General features: G+C 39.1%; 1 protein-coding gene across 1 annotated transcript in view; it reads left to right on the forward strand.

The window, feature by feature from the left end:
* SYTL5 (synaptotagmin like 5) overlaps positions 1-23,602 on the forward strand; it is a 178,374-nt gene that overhangs the window by 96,962 nt on the left and 57,810 nt on the right. The window contains exons 4-6 of the mRNA XM_060234113.1: positions 5,060-5,175; positions 6,646-6,784; positions 13,124-13,231. Of these exons, the coding sequence (XP_060090096.1) occupies positions 5,060-5,175; positions 6,646-6,784; positions 13,124-13,231 (363 nt within the window). The remainder of the gene's footprint in view (positions 1-5,059; positions 5,176-6,645; positions 6,785-13,123; positions 13,232-23,602) is intronic.

Below are 23,602 nucleotides of genomic sequence, written 5' to 3' on the forward strand. Positions count from 1 at the left end.
AAAACACAGGATCTCCTTCCAACATGTCCCTCTATTATTGTCTTCCAGCAGTGAATTTATATATCTTATAGGGCGTTTATGAGGTCCTATGAGATGGCAATCAAGGCCGCAAAGAAAACATACTTTGCAACCAAGATTGCGTCTGCAAACTCGCGCCTGGCACAATTGTTTAGGATAATTTGGAATTTTACTACATTGCCACAAGGCAAGTCAAATGTTAAGGAATAGGAAATAGGCTGTGAGGCTTTTGCGAAATTTTTTGCAGACAAGGTCCAATCACTCCGCCATGACTGCCCGGCCATATTAGATACAGTGAGAGAACTCGAGGCTCCGTGCGTGTCTTCTAATTCGACCCTGGACTGCTTTGACTCACTCAGCTTGGAGGAGGTTGACAGAATCCTTGTAACTGCACACCCTACTACATGCGATCTGGACCCATGCCCCTCCTGGTTTATTAAGGCCTGCCGGGAGGAGTTAAGATGTCCTATACGGGACATCATAAATAGATCTCTTTCGGAGGGCTATTTTCCAACGCCCCTGAAGGAGGCAGTGGTCCGCCCTCTCCTGAAAAAGGTTACATCAGATCCGGCCGAATTGGCTCATTACCGGCCAGTCTCAAATTTGCCCTTTTTGGGCAAAATTATCGAGAGGGCTGTGGCGTTGCAGTTGCAGAGTTTTCTGGATGACACTTCCACCTTGGATCCATATCAGTCCGGCTCCCGTCCAAGCCACGGGGTGGAGACGGTGTTGGTCACCCTCATGGATGACCTCCGGCGACATCTGGATCGAGGCGGCTCAGCGGTATTGCTGTTGCTAGATTTATCGGCTGCGTTCGATATGGTCGATCATCGGCTGCTGACCCGCCGCTTCACCGACGCAGGAATTCGGGGGCTAGCCTTACAGCGGCTTTCCTCCTTCCTTGAAGGTCGGGGACAAAGGGTGGCGGTTGGAGGAGAGATGTCCCGGAGACACCTACTTAACTGTGGGGTGCCTCAGGGGGCAGTTCTCTCCCCAATGTTGTTTAATATCTTTATGCGCCCCCTTGCCCAGATTGCCTGGAGACATAGGCTGGGTTGCCATCAGTACGCTGATGACACTCAGCTCTATCTATTGATGGGCCGCCGGGCCGCCGACACCCCTATAAATTTGGACCGGGCATTGCAGGCCATGGCAGACTGGATCAGGCTGAGTGGGCTGAAGCTGAACCCAGCGAAGACAGAGGTCCTTTGTGTGGATCGCTGTGGGCTGGGAGGGGAGATCTCCTTACCGGCCTTTGACGGTGCGTCACTGATACCAGTGTGCAGGGTCAAGAGCCTGGGAGTGCTACTGGAGCCCTCCCTGACAATGGAGGCACAGATAGCAGCCACTGCTAAATCCGCCTTCTTCCATCTTAGAAGGGCGAGACAGTTGGCCCCCTTCCTAGAACGTAGCGACCTAGCAACAGTGATCCATGCAACAGTCACCTCGGAATTAGTCTACTGTAATGCCCTCTACATGGGGCTGCCCCTGTGCCGAACTCGGAAGTTGCAGCTAGTGCAGAATGCGGCGGCCAGGCTGCTACTGGGACTACCTCGGTGGGAACACGTGCAGCCTGGGCTGAAGGAACTGCACTGGCTTCCAATTATATTCCGAGTTCGCTACAAGGTGCTGGTCATTACCTATAAAGCCCTATATGGCCGAGGACCTGCCTACCTTAGGGACCGCCTCTCTCCACATGTTCCCCAGAGAGCACTAAGATCTAGCTCCCAAAACCTTTTAAGGATCCCTGGACCAAAGGAGGCCAAACTGAAAGTAACGAGGGAGCAGGCCTTCTCTATAATGGCCCCCCCCCCACTGGTGGAATCAACTACCGGAGGAAGTGCGAACCCTGCGGGACTTTAATCAGTTCCGCAGGGCTTGCAAAACCACCCTCTTTCTGCAAGCTTATAAGGAACCCTGAAAGCGATATCTAGCCATCGGAATACATCTATTGAATATAGCACCTTAATTTATTGTAGTTTTAAATTTTTATGTAACTGTTTTTAAATGTATTTATTAATTGTATTTTAAAATTGTTTTATACAAATCATGGTGTAGACCATGTCCTGTTAGCCGCCCTGAGCCTGCTTCGGCGGGGAGGGCGGGATACAAATAAAATTTATTATTATTATTATTATTATTATTATTATTATTATTATTATTATTATTATTATTATTATTGAATGAAGACTTTTTGTTGTTGTTTGGCATTCCTTAGAAAACTGTCATTGCTGTGATGTTCTAATGTTGAAACATTTTAATGTTTTTATGTTCTCCATACTGGAGATTCTATTTGGGTGGAAAGGCAGCATAGAAATGTTATAAAACAAATGAATAAATTCAGCAAGAGACACACTGCTTATTAGTTGTTAGCCAGTGGCTGTTTCATCTAAATCAGGGATGTCAAACTCATTTGTTAGGAGGGCTGGATCTGACACAAATGGGACTTTGTGGGGCGAGGCCATGTGTGTCATAAAATATAATGCTAGGTAGTGGAGATATAATCTTTATAACAAACACAGACAAACACAGTTAAAGATATTATTTTTAAACTTAAAATACAAACATGCTTAAAACTCTTCCAATATTTTGTTTAAGTTGGAAAGGTGGGGGAATAGTGGAATTTGGCAGTGCAATTCTTAAAATAAAACATCAAGAAAAAGCACAAAGCCTCTGACTCTGTGGAAACAATGAAATGGCATTGTTAGCTTCTCCCCCACCCCCGAATCTACTCAGATTGGCAATGGCTTTCCAGTATGATATTCCCCTTTGGCTGTGGGTTCCCATATTAGAGTACGCACTAGATTAGGGCCATTCAACAGAGATAAACTGGCTGAAAACATCAGCCTTCTGCTTGCAAGGACAAAACTCCAGGAAGCATAAGTTTCAGCTCACTATAGGAATGCTAAAAATGTAACCATCTCCACTCCATTTGAAACCATTGCAGAACAAAGACAAAGCTGCAAGAAAAACGTGGACTGGACATTAAAATCCACCCCACATTTTCCATGCAGCAGCCAGCAAAGAAAGGAAGAGCCTGGGAACAGAGACTCAGCCTGGGAGATTCAAAAGGGGCTTCAAAGAGCCTTTGAAACTCCCAGGCTGAAAGAGACTGCCTCAGAGCTTCAAAGAGTCTGGGAACTGAAAGGGACACAGCCTGGGAGCTGGGTAAGGACAGGAGGGGGAGGAGGGAGAGAAAAGAGCCCCACTGGCCTGATCATACCCTGGGTGGAACGGTTCTGGCCCCCACGCTGGATGTTTGACATCCCTGATCTAAATGATACAGAAACAGTTAGGCCTTAGAAGGATGAATTGGAAATACATAAGTGGGTTGTGTTTGCACTATCCAAATTTTCACTTGGAATTTTCAGATGACTTTTGTAAATAAATATTTATTAGTGAAACACAGACCTGTCATATTTTTCTAGTTCTATTCTCATAGCATAATTGCTTTTTAAACAGTGTAACGTGTGTGCATTTAATGGTTCAAAATAAGTTCTCTTATTGAACACTAAAGTACAGTGCTGAGAATTTGCCAGTGTTATAGTTTCCATTCTGACGAGCCCTGTTTACGAGATCAACAAAGCATCAACATGCAACAGGTTGCAGTGTATGACCATCTAAATAGCTTCTTTAGGGACACCTGAAGTCCCAGAATAGCTGCCATCATAGATCTGATTAGTAAATTTATTGTTAGCTGTTAATTGGGATTTTTATTGGTTTTAATGTTTTAATTTTACGTATTCTATGTATTTTACTGATGTGTTGTGATCCCCACTGAGCATGCTTGTGGGGGATGGTGGGATTTAAATCAAATAAATAATATCACCAAGAAGAAATAAGATTCGGTATAATGAAACTGTATGCTTGGCATTTGGCTGAGCAACAGATCTTCCAGTTATAACTGAAACGGCCTCCTATTCAGAACTGATAGCGCAATCCTAGGCAGAGTTACACCCTTCTAAATCAGTTGCCTTCTGTGGAATCAGAAAAGTGTAACTACTTTGGATTGCACTGCAAGTGGCTTTGCGGCCTTTATATAAAGGTCACCTTGCATATCTTGTCATGTTTCCAGGATATCAACATGCTAGAGCAGGGGTAGCCAAACTGTGTCTCGGGAGCCACATGTGGCTCTTTACCAGATACTGTGTGACTCTCAAAGCCCACTGCCCCATTGGCCAGCTTGGAGAAGGCGTTTCTCTCTTTAAATCACTTCTCCAAGGCAAGCCAGTCGACAGCTTGGAGAATGCATTTAGAGTCAAAGTTGCTTTCTTTCCACCACTCTCTCCCTTGCCCCTTCCCTATCTATTTTCCCTCCTTCCTTCCTGCCTGCCTGCCTGCCACCTGCTCTCAAACATCTGTCTTGTGGCTCTCAAACATCTGACATTTTTCTACCTGGCTCATACATTAAACAAGTTTGGCCACCCTTGTCCTAGAGATTTATAGATCTGATAAAGTTCTTTTGTTAGAAACTTTAGTCAGAAATCTAATTTAAGCATCTCTTGTCTAGAGAAAAGGATAGTTGCTCCATAGAAAAATATTTTTTACAATCATTGACTTGGTAGATCTTCTCTTTTGTTTAGCTTCTAACATGAAAGAAATAAATAGGAAGAGAGAGTGGAGGGATTGGAAGAGTTGTAGGAATGTTATCAAGATTCTTGTCACTAGAATCCACATATGGAACATTAGTTAGTGCTGCCTTTTCCACATTGCTTTTGAACCTCTGACTTCCTTTGTATATCATTTAGCTTCAACTAATGCATTGTATGTAATTAATACTCATGCTCAGACCTGAACAAGGATGTTCCTATGACACTTGGGTGTCAGCTGGGTCAACCATATTCATGAATCCGGTTGTAGGATAATTTCACTTCATCATAGCTGATCCATATGGTGTGCCACTTATAATAGGTTCCAGTTCCTTATCCTTACTTTATACTAATATTTTAAATGTATGTTATATATTTGAATAGATGGTGATCTGACAGTGAATTTATATTGCAACTTACAGCATTTTTCTTTTTCCATTTTTTTTATACAGGCAGCTTCGGATAGTAACTGGTGAATGGTTTTTTGAAGAGAGAGCAAAGCGCTTCAAACAGTCCAACCTCCTTGGTGCTGATGTCATCAGACGGTCCATCCTACGCAAAAGCCCTGGTAAAAATAGAAAAAGGGGGTAGTTCTCCTTAAGTCTGCATGTCTAAAGCCTTACTAATTGTACTATTGCATATTAAATGAGCATATGCCAAGTGTTTTTCAAAAATGTTTTAGAAATAGTACACTTTATGTTTTATATGGAATTTCAAGTGTTATTCCATCCAATGATCTTGTCAACAATTCTTCCAAACTACTCACTGTATTCATTTGCTGAGATTTAAAAAAAAGTTTACATCAGTTGCACTGCTATGTCTATTTTTAATTTTTTTATGCTACTTTATTTTATTTATTTTATTTTGTGCCTTTCTCCTAAGCATCTTTCCCAAAGCCCGGTTGAATTCAGTGAAACACATGAACCTGAGCACCAGAGTATAGGCATAGGTTGCAATGCTGCAGTGTTGGTATACATGAAGTTATGCCCCAGCAGGGGATTTCTTGTGCTTGTTTATTGTCCAGGACTCTATTTGAATATGAAGAATTTTACCTTTTAGAGGACAATATTTCCTCCCCTCCCAGCCCTTTCAGGTTCATAAATATTAGAATGGCTGTTCAGTGGTTTCTATTTAAAATGTATACAATACATGACTATGTCAGGACCTCATGATGTACAGGTTTCTTGTAGGAGCTAAGTTGCTGGCATACATTATGAATAATGCAAGGTAGAATTGTCTTAGGTGCATGGTGACAGCATTGCACATATTTTAATACAAAACTTCAGTTGAGTTTTATTGATAGAGATCTCATCTACAACAAAAATTATAATTAGTTTAGAAACTTTTTGTACAAATTTAGTATGAGAATAATGCTTCTATGGAATGTGACCAATCTTGGGAATGTATTGAATTGTATGTATTTATTTCTTCTGAATGAATTTTTAAAATATTTCAGCATTTATAGGATATTTTTATTTTTGGTGAGTCACACAAAAATTAATTCAAATGTCCAACAAAGGTATGAACCAGAGAGAACACACAATTATGTAAAATTTCTTCATTTAAGAACAGGATGAGTTTGATGGTGAGTGCAACTACAGGCTTACTAGTGAACTGAATCAATATGCTAAGACCTCTGTCTTATGATATAGCTGCTGCTGGCTACTGTGTAATGTATATAAAGTAGTGTGTGCATATATGGGGGAACCATTGTTCAGTTATGGAATGTATGCTGTATATGTAGAAAATTCCAGGTTCATTTCCTGGCAACTCCCTTAAAAGCGTTTGCTGGTTGCAGGACTGAGATTTCCTTGCCTTGGAGAGTTAACGCCAGTAGGGTTGCATGCATCAGTGGTTTAGCACTATATAAAGAAGCAGCTTTAAATGCATAAGCTTTACCATTGCATGCTTTTACCAGCAAATCCCAGACATAATTACCCACCTGAATCTATTTTCAAAACTTTAGTTAGTTATGGACTTAATTAAGTAGTGTATTTTTGTCCTTTTTATTTTTTTAAAGCATTTCTCTTCTTTTAAGATTCTTCCTCTGACCTGGCAGCAGGAGGAAAACTCAAAGATCAGTCGCAGACTAACATAGAGGATACATCAAATCAAGACATGCCAGCTTCCTTTTCTAGCGGAATGAAATTGGTCATCAGTGGGCCCAAGAAAATAGGGTAAGAAAATGTAGCAGGAAAATAACGGAGCCACACACATTACTGGTATGAAGCGAGGTTTTTTACTTCTAGTACCAAAAGCCAGGGTCCAGATGAGCATCATTGCTCCAAAATACTGAACCTCCCCCCCTCCCCCAATCCTCAGATCGTCTTTTTAAGCACAAAGCAAGCTTAGCTGGCAGGCTCACAAGTTTATCTGATTCAACATTCCCCACCTCCTTGCTCTCCTTCTAGTACTTTTCCATACCTCCTGTCTCCATGCTTTATCAGCTCCAGCAAAAAGCTTCTCAATGAGGCCCCTTTGTGTTATCCTAATATACATCTGTGAACATACACCCACTGAAGGCTGTCTGTGTTTTTAACGAACATTGCATCAGACACCCTCTTTTTGAAGGCAGAAGCATGCTTTCATTCATTATTATAGGGGTATTCATTAATTATTCAGGGATCCCCCTTCACAAACTTTTACAAACTGAATACTGTTTTACTTTTGTTTGACTCTATTCTATTATTTGAACCTTAAGCTTCCAAGATGAGAAGCATCTAAGAAGCCAATTCTGCTTTGAAAAGAGACTCTGGTTTTTCCTCCATTTTTTTTAGTATAAATTGCTACACAGAAATAAAATATTTCTTCTGTCTTTGAGTTTCAGACTATCTTGCTGAAACTCAACTGGATGTAGTGAAACTGGATGCTTCTTTGTTGTGATTTATTAACAGCGATGATAAACTATTGCAGGGCCTTCCTTCCTTAATACCTGACAGAAAAATGGACAGTCGTGATTACTGAAAATAAATGTCACAAATCTGGATAATGTTTGCAAAAATGAAAAGTTTCATTGTATGTAAAAAGGCCAGACTATATCATAACAAACAGATAGTTACTGCTGTCTGGCTGACTTAATATAGTTCAAGTAGAAAGAGGAGGCAAAATGCTTAAGTGTCTGCCTTCAGGGATATGGGCCAATCTCTAGAAATGGCAAATATTAAGCAGTACATTACACTTTGAAGCAAGCTGTTTCCACATCTGGGTTTTTTTCTGCTTTGGCTACCAAACTGTGCTTTGTTTTGGAGAATTCACATGACAATGTGGTCTGATTTTGTTCCTATTTTCCTTTCCCAGCCACAATATGATCTTTCCCAAATCTACTTTTCTCCTTTTTTAAGAGAACAGTGTACTTTAAGTGCATTGTCAGGCAGTCTAGGTCGGAAAGAACACACACTCGGTGTCCACGTTAATGCCATTTTCCTTTTGTCTGTCCCTTACATCAACCACTTCCTCACCATGCCATCAGAGTGCTATATATTGGCTTCATTGGGGAGAGTCAGTTTGGTGTAGTGGTTAAGGGCATAGACTCTAATCTGGGAGAACTGGGCTGATTCCCCACTCCTCCACATGCAGCTGCTGGAATGACATTGGGTCAGTCAGAATAACTCTCTCAAAGCTGTTCTGCTCAAGAGCAGTTCTTGAAGAGCTCTCTCAGCCCCACCTACCTCACACAGTGTCTATTGTGGGGAGGGGAGGGGAAGGAGATTATAAGCCACTCTGGGACTCCAGAGTGAAGGGTGGGATATAAATCCAATTTATTCCTCATCTCTCCTTTTCTAAAACAACAACAATAAGCAAACAAATCAGTAATTTACAGATCACCATAAGGTTATATTGGTCAGTTTCCAGGATCCACTAGTTCTTCTGATTCTTTTTAATAGAATCATAGAGTTGGAAGGGACCTCCAGGGTCATCTAGTCCAACCCCCTGCCCAATACAGGAACTTCACAAATACCACCCCTCCACATACATACCGTACATTCCCAGTGACCCCTACTGCATGGCCGGAAGATTGCAGAAGTAAGGGAGAAGGACACGCAGGAACACACTGGAACTATACTAATGGTATCATAACCCCAGATAAGGAATACAATAATGCAAAATTTTACAAATATTATTGTTGATAATCTCGGTCTATTCATTTTGTAAATACTTCCAGTGTGTACAAGTTTCACCGATTATATCAAAATCCTATGTATTTTTTATATTCCAAAAAAATGAGAACTAGAAAAGCCTTTTTCAGGTTTTACCATGAATGCTGCCCAAATGGAATAAATTCCACGGTTCAATTAGGAATATTAAAGATTTTCTTCTCTTATAGGGTACCAAAAACTCCTCCGAAGACTGCACAAATAAAGTCCCAAGAGTCCTGAACAAGGAGTTGACTAAGAACTTGTTTTGTGCATTATTTGTATTATTGTATTCCTTATCTGGGGTTATGATACTGTTAGTATAGTTCCAGTGCATGCCCTGAAGACGGCAAAAACTTCCAGGATCCCTTTTCAAACTGGCCTGGAGAAAAATTGCTTGACTGACCCCAAAGTGTTCACCAGCATTTCCCTGGGCTTATAAGAAAGGGCCACAAGAACTAAGCGCTGATGCAACCCTTTCTGCCTTCCTTCTCATGATCTGCCTAATTCGCAGTAACACCATTGCTGTCAGATGGCCATCTAGCCTCTGCTTAAAAACCTTGGAAGAAGGAGAGGCCACTACCTCCCAAGGAAGCCTGTTCCACTGAGGAACCATTCTAACTGTCAAGAAGTTCTTCCTAATTTTGATCCAGAAACTCTTCTGATTTAATTTCAACCTGTTGGTTCTCGTCCTACCTTCTGCGGCAACAGAAAATAATTCTGCACCATCCTCTATATGACAGCCCTTCAAGTACTTGAAGATGGTGATCATATCAACTCTCAGCCACCTACTCTCCAGGGTAAACATATCCAGCTCCTTCAGCCTTTCTTCATAGGACTTGGTCTCCAGACCCCTTACCATCTTCTCTCCCCTCCTCTGGACGTATTCCCACTTGTCTATATCCTTCTTATATGGTGTGCCCAAAACTGAACACAATGCTCTAGGTAAGGTCTAACGAGAGCAAAGTAAAGCAATACTATCATTTCACTTGATCTGGACACTATGCTTCAGCTGTTACAGCCTAAAATTTCACTTGCCTTTTTAGCAACTGCATCGCAATTCTGAATCATGTTTAGTGTATAGTCCACAAAGACCCCTAGATCCTTTTCGCACATAGTACTGCCAAGACAAGTCTCCCCCAACCTATAATGATGCATTGGAGTTTTCCTACCTAAATGAAGGCTTTACATTTATCCCCATTAAAATTCATTTTATTTGTTTTAGCCCTGTTTTCTAGCTTGTCATCCTGTCTCCTGTTTCTGTCTTCTACTGTATTTATGAACTTTTCTAATTTAGTATCATTTGCAAATGTAATAAGCATCCTCTCTGTTCCTTCATCCAAACCATTTATAAAGATATTGAACAAAACAGGTCCCAGGATAGATCCTTGAGGCACTCCACTTGTCACTCCTCTCCAAGAGGATGAGCAACCATTCACAAGCACGCTTTGGGTGCAGTCTGTCAGCCAGTAACAGGATCCAAACCACATTTCACCAACTTGTCAACAAGAACAGTATGTGGAACCTTATCAAAAGTCTTACTGAAATCAAGATAAACTATGTCTACAGCATTCCCCTGATCCAGCAAGGTAGTAACTTTTACAAAAAAAGAGATAAGGTTATTCTGACATGACTTATTTTGCAGTATTCTTTTTCTTTCCTGTCCTAAGCCACAGCCTTTAACAGGAAGAACTGATGAAAATACAACCTGTGCTCCCAGTTCCTTCACCTTCTGACCCAGAGCCACATAGTCTCTTTCAATATGTTCTGGGCAGTATTATTTATTCCCACATGGATTTGCAAGAAAAGATAATAATCTATGGCCTTATAAGTCTTCCTACCCTTTCTGCCATGGATGCAAGCACCCAGTAGACAATGTAAGTCTTGAGCAATACTCCTTCTAAGCTGTGGAGTCTTGTGAGCAAAAATTCTACTTCATTAGCTACTGGCCATTTTTCCTGAGCTGAGACAAAAATGTGTGAGTCAGAGGCTAAAAAACTGCAAGTTAGCTCACACTAATTCAGTTTAGAGGGAACACTGCTCTTGAGATAACAAGTCTGGTCAGCACACTTTGCACAGACTCTTAACTGGGAGAACCAGATTTGATTCCCCGCTTCTCCACTTGCAGCTGCTGGAATGGCCTTGGGTCAGCCATAGGTCTCGCAGAGTTGTCTTTGAAAGGGCAGCTTCTGTGAAGCTCTCTCAGCCCCACCTTCTTCACAGAGTGTCTGTTGTGGGGGAGGAAGGAAGAGGAGATTGTAGGCCGCTCTGAGGTGGGACAGGGTATAAATCCAATTTCTTCTTCTTCTTCTTCTTCTTCTTCTTCTTCTTCTTCTTCTTCTTCTTCTTCTTCTTCTTCTTCTTCTTCTTCTTCTTCGGACTCTACCCCTCTAAGTAGGGAATCCTCAATTACCAGCACACAGCTCTTCCTATATTGGGGAGCAGAAGCTTGAGTCTTCTCATCCACGGGATCCCGAGAAACTTCTTCAAGCTTTGTGGAACTGAGGAAGTAGCCCTTGCTCCACTAGTTCAGAATGAGTATCTATGGGGAAATCTTGGAACTGATCGCTTAGCAGCAGAGGCTCTGAATGTCTCCTTATTTTCCTACTTCTGTGGGTTCCATTTTTCCATGTGTCCTCCTTCTGTGTTGGGTCCTCCTCAATTTGCTGAGGTGCCTTTTCCTCTTCCTCTTGTTGTCCTCTCAATGAACGCATTTAATGTGTTCTATCCATGCAATCCTCACCTTCCCTTATACACTGCAGTGTGGACAAGCATACCTCATATCCCTGAATCTTCACCTCCAGTAGGGCTGACAACTTACACTTATTACAAGGGTAATTGTGGTTACCCTCAGGTAAGAATACAAACATCCCACAGACTTTACACATCACTCCCTTAGCATCCTCACTAGCCATGCTGCTGCAATCCATTTCAAAATTAATTCTATCTTGACTTCCCTGAAAACACCACTGGCAAATTGCATCTTGAGACTACTTGTGAGGAGCTACTCACTTTCCTATTTTTAAATTTTTATACCCTGCCTCCCTCTTCAGTGGGGCCTCAAAGAGGTTTAAATCCTTCTGGCCTTAGTTTTATCCTCACAACAATTCTGTTTTGAGATAATAGGAGAAAAGGCAGATCTCTGGAATGAAGGAGCTAGAAAGTTTTTTTGTTTTTTCAAATGATCTAGGAATTTAGAGGAACTAGTAGATTACAGGCATTTGCCTAGGATGCCAGGCTGGAGAGGCTGCCAAATTGGGCCCTCTTGGCCCATCGCCATAGGCAAATGCTCAAATTTTGTCCTGCGAGGCCTCCTGGCTGGCGCACAGCCTCTGTATCGCTCCCTGTCCTCAGATGCTCAGGGAGTGATACAGAGGCTACACACTGGCCAGGAACCCTCCCCATGCCTCTCTGATGATTCCGATCATCAGAGAGGGGCAGGAAAGGCTCCTAGCCAGTGCGCTGTTTCTGTATTACTCTCTAAATGTTGGAATCATCAGAGAGTGGTGGGGAGGGCTTCTGGACGGCACAGTCTCTGTATCACTCCCTGAGCATCCTCTGCAAAGGGCAATGGCAGTGCGGGGAGCAGGGGACAGAGCACAAGAGGGATGGGGAGGGGGCAGCCCAGGGGGTGGCACCATGGAGGGGGCAGTGGATAGGTGGTCCGCCTGGGGTGCTGCACACCCTAGGGCCAGCCCTGGTAGATTATAAAAATCTGCTGCCAAAATGTTATAATACTATAGCAATTTGTGTGTATAAAATGCTATCAGATTGCATCAATTTATGGCAACACCAGCAAAGGATTTTAAAAACAAGTGAGACGCTGAGGTGGTTTTTTCATTTCCTTCCTCTGCAGAGTCATCCTTCCAATTACTGCCTCTGCTTAGATCAGACTATGCCATGCTGCCATCCTTCCCTATAGCAATTTAGCAGTCATCAATTTCTTAAAAGTCCAAAGTGGTACTGATGATGAAAAATTGCAGGCATGAGGTGCTGAGGCAAAGAAAGTGCAGGGAAAACTGCCTATGGATATTCTGTCACAACAACAGCTGCTTATCAAAGCTTTGCCATGTAGAAGCAGTTGTAGTCTTTTTGGGACGTTTGTTCATCTTTTGTATTTCCTCAGCAATAGGAGAGAAAATAAACAGTGTTGCTGTTTGGACATATTCTCATTAACAGTCTTGTTAGCGGCAACACGTAAAGCCATCATTTTTGCATTTTGATTAAAACCCATTAAAAAGGTCAAGGTTCCTTAAATTTTTTCATAATGTGTACATAAGTATCATGAACCTGTTAAATAGCAACAAAAGAAAGATATATAAAGTAGCTATAGGTTTAATGTTTTGATTTGCTATTTCCCTGTTCTTAAATCTCTGTCCAAAGAAAGGTCCTCAGGGCAGTAACCAAAGGGGAACTTGTAAGTCTGAGGGCAGAAGATGGAAGAAGCATAAGCTCAGATGCAGATATCCAGAGTACACATAGTGCTGACAGGTAAGAGAAAAGGAATCTTTTGTTTATTATGGATTTTGCTTTCCTTAGATCTCTTCAGAACCTGAAGCAAATATTGGCATTCTTCAACATGGCTTTATATTGAAGTTATTTCAGTTTTAAGTGCTTGGATATCTATTTCTTCTTGTGCTTTTCTTGTCTGGACTTGTGATAACAGTGTAAAATAAGAAATGTCATGACTCAGGCTTGCCTGGACTCAGTTCCACTCTGCAGAAACCTAGAGATTTGAGTTATTGTAATGTTTGCCATGTAGAGTTGCCCTTGAAGCCTACTGAGAAACTGCAATATGGGCATTTTATTGTCCATATTGTTATGAGACTTTTAAAAATCAGATGATGGCTGAGTTATCAGAATATTTTAATATGAATGAAGGAACAGCTAGTATTGGTACTATTGAATGGAATCCTTGTAAAGCTTTTATTAGAGGGAGAATCATTGTATATGCTTCTAATAAGAAGTTTAGAGAAATAAAATAAATAACTTTGAACAACAGATTGAAATATCTTTTAAGCCAGTTTGCTGTATTTCCATACCAGATCTTTATCAGGAACTGCAAAAGGTTATATATTAACTAAATAAAATACTATTAGTGAAAACATACTATCACTGAAAGCACAATATGTTTTAACTTGTTTGTGCCAATTATATTGGGAAAGTGGTAAAAGACCAAGTAAAATTTTAGCATATCATTTAAGACCACAGAAGAATAAGAATTATATTCATTTGATCAAAGATGAGAAGAATATAATGCATACTGTCTCTAGTGAAATAAATTTACAGTTTTATAAGTATTATTCTGAACCGTATAATAAAGGCAAAGAATTTACTGGAAAAGAGTTGGAAATACCCCCACCTCACAGTTGATTCAGGCTGTGTTTCAACTGAATGGCGGTACGTGTCAGAGAGAGGCAGAAGTGGGCCTGTTAGATTCTGCCTAAAATCATTAACATAGGCATGGTGGCAGTTCTCTGCTGAGACTGTGAGGCTGTTGTGCCATAGCAAGCAATAACCAAACAGCTTCAGGTAGGTTGTGAAAAATGCGGTGACTAGGGTCTTTCATCTCTAGCTTTCCACTGTCCTTCCTCTGAACCAATGTGACATTCAGCAAAGGTCTTAATTCTGTCTACAAATTTTGTTCAACGTTTTCTTCTAGTTAAGTAACCTCAGTTTCTCAGTTAATTTAGTTATTTCCTGTTCACTTGTGGCAGCCATGTCATTCCTGAGTTGATCTTTAACTATCAATTCTTCAATTGTTGTTTTTCTCTTTGAAGCCAAAGGGATTGTTCGTTAATATTTTTCTTTCAGTTTTCATGACTGTAATTTCATAATTATGGCATTAAAAGCATTAATCAATGTTTGTTTTGGCTTCTAAAAGAAGAATGGTAAGTAATGCTTATTTCCCCTGAAAAAGAAGTCCAGATAATTAAGGATTGATCCAGGAATGTTGCAGCTATTGAATGAATAAAAGCTGATTTACAAAACGAGGGAAGGAGAAAATTTAAAGGGATAGTAAAGTCTGAGTACTAGTTTTTTAATCCAGACTGTACAGGCTAGTACTTCAAAGTATGTTGTTTAGATGCTCTATAAAACATAGTGAATGAATTGTAGCTTTAAATGACTAAGGTGGAAGCAGTGCTATTGCAGGCACAGAAAAGGGATGTTTTTGCTTTTTCCAGTTCAATCTTTTTCTTTTTTTCTGGTAGGAGAACTCAAAAATTAGACAATAGCATTAGGAATTGGGCAATTTTGTTGCCTAGCAATAGTGCTCCATGCATTGGCAAACAGATTTGTCGTCATTAATGTTCCCTCTTGTAATGCATAGTTTTTGAAATACATAAAAAGGCTTTTAGAACTAAGATCTGATTTTGAGCTGCTTTGAGTTTAGTACAGAAACCTGTAAACAGGGGTTCACAAAGCACAGGAAGAAAATATGAAGCTTTTCTAGATTTGCCAGAAAGTAATTTCTGAGATACATCTGTATTATTGATTGATGCTAGGAGTACAGCTAGTGATGTGGTCTCACTGTGTGTCGTTTTCCTTTGTGAGGTGCTTGTCCCTTGTAGCTCTGGTTATAGCCACAGAGTTGGGATGCCTGGGTACTTTAACACACACTATATAATGCACTTTGCAGCTGGATTTTGCTGTGTGAAATGGCAAAATCCACTTGCAAATGGTTGCTGAAGTGGATTGAACCTGCATTATTTAGCATGTGTGAAAGCTGATATATATTCATATTTGGAGTCCTAAATATTTGGAGTCCTAAAGCAGAGTGCATGGTAAGGGTTCTCAGACTTTATTTGTTTACTTCATTTACAGCCTGCCTGCCTCACTGAGACTTGAGATGGATTGCAATATATATACAAAAAAATTCAGTCAGATGGCATTATACATCCAATCAACAATGCAATAATAGTACAAATACAGAATTAAGAAACAGTGCAAATAGAACACTGCATAATTGCATGATGTGTCCTAAACAATGTTGTAGAGAGTGGATTATAAAGGTAGAGGATAGTGCAATAAGAGCAAGAAGTGCTAGCAGTATCCCATATGACTTAGTTGTATGCCTTGGCTCTTTGTGCAGTGATATATCCATCAAGCTCCTGCTTGTGTGCTCCTAGCTCTACATACATGGGAGTGACATGATATAGCTGCATGTCTTAGGTGAGGTCCCATCCACACATTACAAAGCAGGTACACAGGGTTCCAATTCAGACTGAGAAAACTAGGTGTGTGTGAAGAATGTGCATAAGCCTCCCCCATGTACCCATGGATAGCTTTTCTGATCTGTATTCCAGCTGGTGTTTCCTGGTTGGCTGCATTAGGAATTACTTTGTATTCCTATTAGTATTACTTTGAATTCCTTTTTCCATTGTAATTATCAGCATGGAGAAGATAGGGCAATTGTTTGGGGCTGTCTGTTGATTATAGTTGGAGTGTTTTAATTTACATCACCTATTTTGCATGCATAATACATAGTTTCAGATGTTGGAAGCCTTAATGAGCAACAGCTTTTTTCTTCCTTTGTCCATCCCTATTCTTCTTCTTCTTCTTTTGCTTTTTGTGCAAGTGGAGTCTTGCCATTGTTTGGATTTCCATTGGTGACAGCTACATTGATGACTAGTGCTGAGGGGCAAGAAGAATTCTATTTCACTTAGTGGGTATATCAGGGTTTCTATAACTCCATTTGTTAGATGATGTCTTTTTTTTTTTAATCAGATTGGATTTGATATGGGGGTTCCTGTGTAGGAATGAGAATATTTTAACTAAATTTGAATCACAGCTGCCAGCCTTTTAGGAAAGGTTTCTTCATTTCCCTAAAAGGAGTGTCATCTGGCAGAGAATCAGATTGTGGTATGACAGGATCAAGCAAGCAAAGATGTGATTCAGTATGAATTTTAGTATGATTTTTGTATGAATGGAACTGCCTGTAATTCAGAAAAATTGTTTAGACAGGGAAGTGATGAGTTTTTAGTAAAATTGTCAGTTAAGTTTATTTTAAAAGGTCTGTCCATTGTCTTTATGTTATGTTTCTTAACAAATGAGAATCAAATACTGCAGTGCCATATTTTGAAGATTTATTGCCAGATTTTGAAAAGTTGACTTTTTCAAATCTTTCTTTATTTTACTGAATGGGCACCACGGGCAAAATGTTATATGTTGAAATATCACCAAAAAAATCATATATTAGAAGGCAGCTCCGGCCAGAAATCATCAGCTTGAACTAAACTCAACAAATTGGAACATTGTTTCTCTTGGGGAAAAGGTAAACAGATGGAGGACTGAATAGCACTGTGAGGTCTCAGATGTTTCTGGGAATGGTAATGGGTCCTCAAAGATTCTGAAAGCAATCTCACTATGATCATGCTGTTGCATATGACATAAATGCTATAGTGTTGCATAAAGGGCATGTCATGGAAATTGTTTGCATCAACTATAACCAGGGCTTTTTTGGTTAAAAAAGCCCAGCAGGAACTCATTTACATATTTGACCATGCCCCATGACATCACCATTGTTTCACATAGGGCTTCTTTGTAGAAAAAGCCCAGCAGGTACTAATTTGCATATTAGCACACACACCCCTGACACCAAGCCAGCCGGAACTGTGTTTCTGTGTGTTCCTGCTCAAAAAAAGCCCTGACTATAACTAACACTGATGTATGCAAGGATAGAACTACACATTGTTTGTTTAGAGAATTTTTATGCTACCTTTCTGTAGAAACACTGAATTTAAAACACAGAAGTACAACAGTACTGAATAAAACAATTACAGGAGAGACAAAGGCCTGAAACTGACAAAGGCCTTCTGGAACAGACAAACTGAAACTGTAAGACCTGTACAGATAGGCCCACACAAAGTTTCTAGAGGGGAGAACATCACAGGGAGAATATAACAGTTTAGGGGTGACTGATAAGCAGGCTCATGCTAGATGCATCTGTGCACATGTGCTTTCCTGTAGCAAAGCCCTCTCAGATGATTTCAGAATATGGGCAAGAACCTGTGGGGAAAGTTTGGTGGCTTTAAATGCCTTCCACCCTAGAATTTATGTCAAGGTTTAAATAACTATATCTATACTCTGTATGTGCTCAGAGAATGTCAAGTTCCTTTTATAGGCTAACGGGTACACAAGGGGAAAGCAGGTGAACAGGACATCTCTCAGCACAAGAGCTATTCAGTTTGGTAGATATGCAGATAGCCCAGACAGGAAAGACCAAAGGATAGAAAAATCACACCTAAGAAAGAGAATTTGGGGATACCAATTAGTAGAAAATTAATCTTCCTTTGGGAACAGGAAAAGAGAGGTCTAACAATGGAAAGGGGGAAGTAAAACCCCTGTCTGTTTGTCCTTTGGAACCCAGAAGCAGTTACTCACTTTATTGAGGAGGTTATTGCTGTGCATGGCCAACCCTTCTCAGGCTTGGAGTCACCACATCTACAGATGTTGTATGCTTTGGTCTTCAGCTGTCAGAGCTGGACTCAGGACTTGGAGCCACCACATCTACATACATCTCGGAGCTTTCAAAGTACCATGTCTTCTTCCTTCTCAGGGCTTTGAGCCACCATATCTACTTCCATCTCAGGGCTTTGAGTCACTGTATCTAACTACATCTCAAGGCTTTAGAGCCACCATGTGTACTTATTTCTCAGACCTTCAAGCTGCCACATCTAACTACTTTTCAGGGCTTTCAACCCAATGCATCTACTTCCTTCTCAAAGATTCAAACCAGCATGTTTACTTCCTTCTCAGGGCTTCGAGCCGCCATGCTGAAATACATCTCAGGGCTTGAAACTACCATGTCTACATATGTCATTGCATGCTGATTTGGGTCTGTTGGGTTAGCAAGAATGCCCCCCACCTTCAGTTTCTACTAGAGAGATTCTTTTTTTGTGTATTAAAACAATTTTATTGGTAACATATGGTAATAAATCTATATGTTACATCTTTAAAAACTTCTTTTATCTACCCCATATATTACTTTCTACCCACCCCTCCCCCCCGTTACTTGACCCCCGCCAGTGTTATTTACTTAAAAAGCAAATATTTAAAGCTACCCTTAACTATTAAAACAAAAAATTATATTCTTTTTAAAACTTAATCATTATCAAAAATTGTCCAATGTCCTTTTATTTCCCACTCTTTTTCTACATATCTTCTAAACTTTTTCCACTCTGTCTTAAAAACTTCCAAATCATAGTATCTTAATATTCTTGTTAATTTGTCCATTTCACTCCATGTCATAACTTTTATAATCCAATCCCATTTCTCTGGTATTTTTTCTTGCTTCCACAACTGCGCAAACAATGTCCTAGCAGCTGAGAGCAAGTACCAGATTAAAGTTCTATCTTCTTTTGGAAATTTTTCCATTTGTAATCCCAACAAAAAAGTCTCTGCAACTTTATTAAACTCCCAAGATCTTAGAAATCTCTTGCTGAATCATCTGCCAAAACATTTTAGCTTTTTCACAAATCCACCACATATGGTAGAAAGAACCTTCATGCTTTTTACATTTCCAACATCTGTCTGGCATCTTGTTATTCATCTTTGCCAATTTTTAAGAGTCATATACCATCTATACATCATCTTAAAACAGTTTTCTTTAATACTTTGACATGTTAAAAGTTTCATAGAGTTCTTCCACAAATATTCCCAAGTTTCCATCTGTATTTCTTTATTTACATTAATTGCCCATTTAATCATTTGAGATTTCACTACTTCATCCTCTGTAGACCATTGTAGAAGTAATTTATATACTTTTGAAATTATCATTGTCTCCAAGCAGAACTTTTTCCATTTCTGTTTGCTCTTTCCTTATTTCTTCAGTTTTAATATCATTCTCCACCAAGCTCTTTATTTGTTGCATTTGAAACCAATCATATTTATGATTCAACTCTTCAGCAGTTTTCAGTTCTATTTTGCCACTTTGTATTTTTAATAATTGATTATATGACAACCACTTTTCTTCGCCTATCTCAGCCGTTATTTTTATTACTTCAGCTGGCACTATCCATAATGGTCTTCTCTCATCGCCATATTTCTTGTATTTCATCCATGTATTTAACAAATTATTTCTTATATAATGGTGAGAGAAAAAAACGTCCATCTTCTTTTTTCCGTAATACAAATAGGCGTGCCAGCCAAATTTATTTCCGTGACCTTCCAGCACTGAAAGTTTTTTATTTAACAACGTTATCCATTCTTTCATCCACACTAAACAAACTGCTTCCTGATATAATTTTAAATTCAGTAGTTGAAACCCACCTCTCTCTTTTGCATCTGTCAAAATTTTCATTTTAATCCTTGGTTTCTTCCCAGCGCACACAAATTCTGAGATTTTCCTTCGCCATTTATCAAATTGTTTGCCATCCTTCACAATAGGAATAGTTTGAAACAAATATATTATTCTTGGTAAGATATTCATTTTAATTGCAGCTTTTCTACCCAACAATGACAAATTAAGCTTGTTCCATTTTAGCATGTCTTCATCCATTTTACGCCATAACTTCTCATAATTATTTTTAAACAGATCAGTATTCTTCATTGTTATCTCCACCCCTAGGTACTTTACCTTGGAAGTGACTTCACAGCCCGTTAGTCTCTGAAATTCTTGTTGCTTGTTCATCTGCATATTTTTACACAGAATTTTTTATTTTTCTCTATTAATACAAAGTCCCTCCAACTCCCCATATTCTTGTATTTTAGCTAACAGCAAAGGTGTAACTTGTATGGGGTTTTCATTTATAAACATATCATCAGCAAAAGCTCTGTATTTGTAAGTAACTCCTTTTATTCTTAAACCTTCTATAGCTTTTTCTTCTTGGATCTGCTTCAGTAATATTTCAAGAGTCATTATAAACAACAGTGGTGAAAGTGGACAGGCTTGTCTAGTACCTTTGCTAATTTTCATATCTTCTGTAAGATCTGCATTTATACACAACCTTGCACTTTGTTCAGAGTATATTGCTTTTATCATTCTTATAAAACTTTCTCCCAGCTCCATTTTTTCCATTACTGCAAACATAAAATCCCAATTTAAATTGTCAAATGCTTTCTCTGCATCTGCAAAGAATAATGCTACTTCTTTTTCTGGATGTCTTTCATAATATTCTACAATATTTACAACAGTTCTAATATTGTCTCTTATTTGTCTTTTGGGAAGAAACCCTGCTTGATCTTCCTTTATAAAATGTATCAAATATTGTTTAAGCCGCTCTGCCAAGATTTTTGTAAATATTTTATAATCATTATTTAATAGCAAAATTGGCCTATAATTTTTTACATTCGTGACATCTCTATCTTCCTTAGGTATCAACGAAATAACAGCTTCTTTCCATGTGTTTGGTACATTCCCTTTTATTCTTATCATATTCATCAGCTTCTGCAGTCTTGGTATTAATTCATCTTTAAAGGTTTTAAAATATTTAGCTGTATATCCATCTGGCCCAGGTGCTTTTCCATTTTTCATTGCATTAATTGATGCGTCAATTTCTATTTTTTCAATTGGATCATTCAAAACTTTTCACATATTTTCAGTTAAGGGCTCTATTTTTATCTTTTGTAAATACTCATCCATCTTCTCTTTCTTTATTTTAACACCTTTAAACAATTTGGCATAGTACTTAAATAATTCTCTTTTTATTCCCTCTTGAGTAACCACTTCTCTTCCATCTACCACAATTCTGTTAATAATTCTATTTTCTCTCTTTTTCTTCAATTGCCAATACTTTCCCGGTTTATTTGCTCCCTTAAAGGATTTCTGCTTAAGTCTCTTCAAACTCCATTCCACTTCTTTATTTAGCAAATGTCTCAATTGAGTTTGTAATATTGTAATTTTCCTTAAAATTTTCTTTTCCCCTGGTCTTTTTCTCAACTCCTCTTCCTTTTTCTTTATTTCATTTTGAATGTCCAACAACTGTTTTTCTTTTACGCTCTTATCTTTATTATTCAAAGTAATCAACATTCCTCTCATTACTGCTTTATAGGCATCCCAGACCGTCTGAAAATCAATATCCTCTTTGTCATTCACTTGAAAAAAAAGCTTTAGTTTCATTTTCTAGGTATGTCACTGTTTCTTTATTCTGTAGCAGATCTTCATTCAATTTCCATCTTCTCAACTTCTTGGACAATTTTGTAATCCACATTATTGGGTTGTGATCAGCCCCAATTTTAGGTAAAATCTCTATCTTCCTTGTTATAAGACCTAAATCTTTAGTTCCCCACAACATGTCAATTCTAGAAAAAGTTTTGTGTCTTGCTGAAAAAAAAGTATAGTCCCAAACTTTAGGATTAAATTTCCTCCATATATCTTCCAAATTTTCTTGTTTAACCAATTCAAAAAAAGACTTTGGCAATTTTCCTTCTTTGCTATTGTTTTTTTCCCCTCCATACCTGTCCAATGAGTTCTTAACTGTTCCATTAAAGTCACCCATTATCAAAACTTGGTCATAGGTCAGTTCTGACAGAGTAGAAGTAAAAGCGTCCTTCAGGGTCACTCTGGTCAGACCAGTCTCAGCTGTTGCTGTAATGAAGACACTCACAAGACAGCCAGTTCAACAGAGTTGTATTGGGGTTTAGGAATATATCATAGTCAAGTCACAGTCCAAGAGTCATTCACTTACAATCAGTCCAGCCAGGCAAAGGTACAGATAAACACAGTCCAAATAGAATAGTCACGTCACAGTCCTTTAACATCAATCCTCCAACAGTCCAACAGCATGCCACTCTCTATCCGTCCGTTCTCCTCCACACCAGATAGACATTGGGCTACTGCTCTTATATCCCCATCAACCAATCACATTGCTCATTGGTTAATGGCTTACACATGATACTCACATGCTTCTACCTTAACACCTGTATTGCAGGAGTTGCACAATCATGTTTGCAGTTCCAATAAGCGTTAAAGCTATAGGATACTGTCAAGTTCATCAAGCTGTTGTATAATGTCTTTTTAAAAAGCATCCTTTGCACCATTAGGCGCACACAATCCCAATACCAACAGTTTTTTTCTATTTAATATTGTCTCTACTGCTACAAATCTTCCATCTTTATCTTTAAACACTATTTTGGCTCCAATTCTTGTTTAATATACAAAACCCACTCCCCTTTTCCTCTGTTCAGCCAATGAAAAAAATTCCACTCCCAATTGTTTGTTCCATAAAAATCTATAATCCTTTTGTTTAATATGCACTTCTTGCAAACAAATTATATTACAGTTTTGATTCTTAATCCAATGAAATGTTGCCCTTTTTTTGTGGTGAATTTAGTCCATTAACATTCTAAGACAATAATTTGTAATCCATCATGGTGCAAATTCTTTATTTTCTTCAAAAAATCTACGCAGTTCCTGAGCATTTGTAATTGTGATTCTCTTCCCCTGGAGTTCAAAACTCAAACCTTCAGGTATTATCCATCTAAACCTCATTCCATTGTCTCTCAATTTTTCTGTCAACTTTTTATATGTTCTTCTATCATTTATCACTTGCCTTGGCAGCTCCTTCATGATTCTCACTCTACTGCCTCCCACTATCAATGTCTTTTCAGTTTTTATTCATGATCCTTCCCACCATTTCCTTTGTCATATATCTTATGACAACATCTCTTGGTAAATTATTTTTCTTGGCATAAAGTGAGTTCACTCTATACATATGGTCATACATGTTTTTAGTCTCTTCAGGATCTTCCTCTAAAAATTCTGCAATTATTTTTATTATATATTCTTTTAAATCACCATCCTCCTTTTTAGGTACTCCTCTCAGACGTATCTGAGTCTCCATCAATTTGCAGTCATGGACTGTCACTTTTTCTTGAATTTTCAACAAGGTAGAATCATATATTTTAATTCTGCCTTCTACC

This window comes from Heteronotia binoei, chromosome 3, assembly GCF_032191835.1.
Source record: "Heteronotia binoei isolate CCM8104 ecotype False Entrance Well chromosome 3, APGP_CSIRO_Hbin_v1, whole genome shotgun sequence".
In the NCBI taxonomy this organism is placed as follows: Eukaryota; Metazoa; Chordata; class Lepidosauria; order Squamata; family Gekkonidae; genus Heteronotia; species Heteronotia binoei.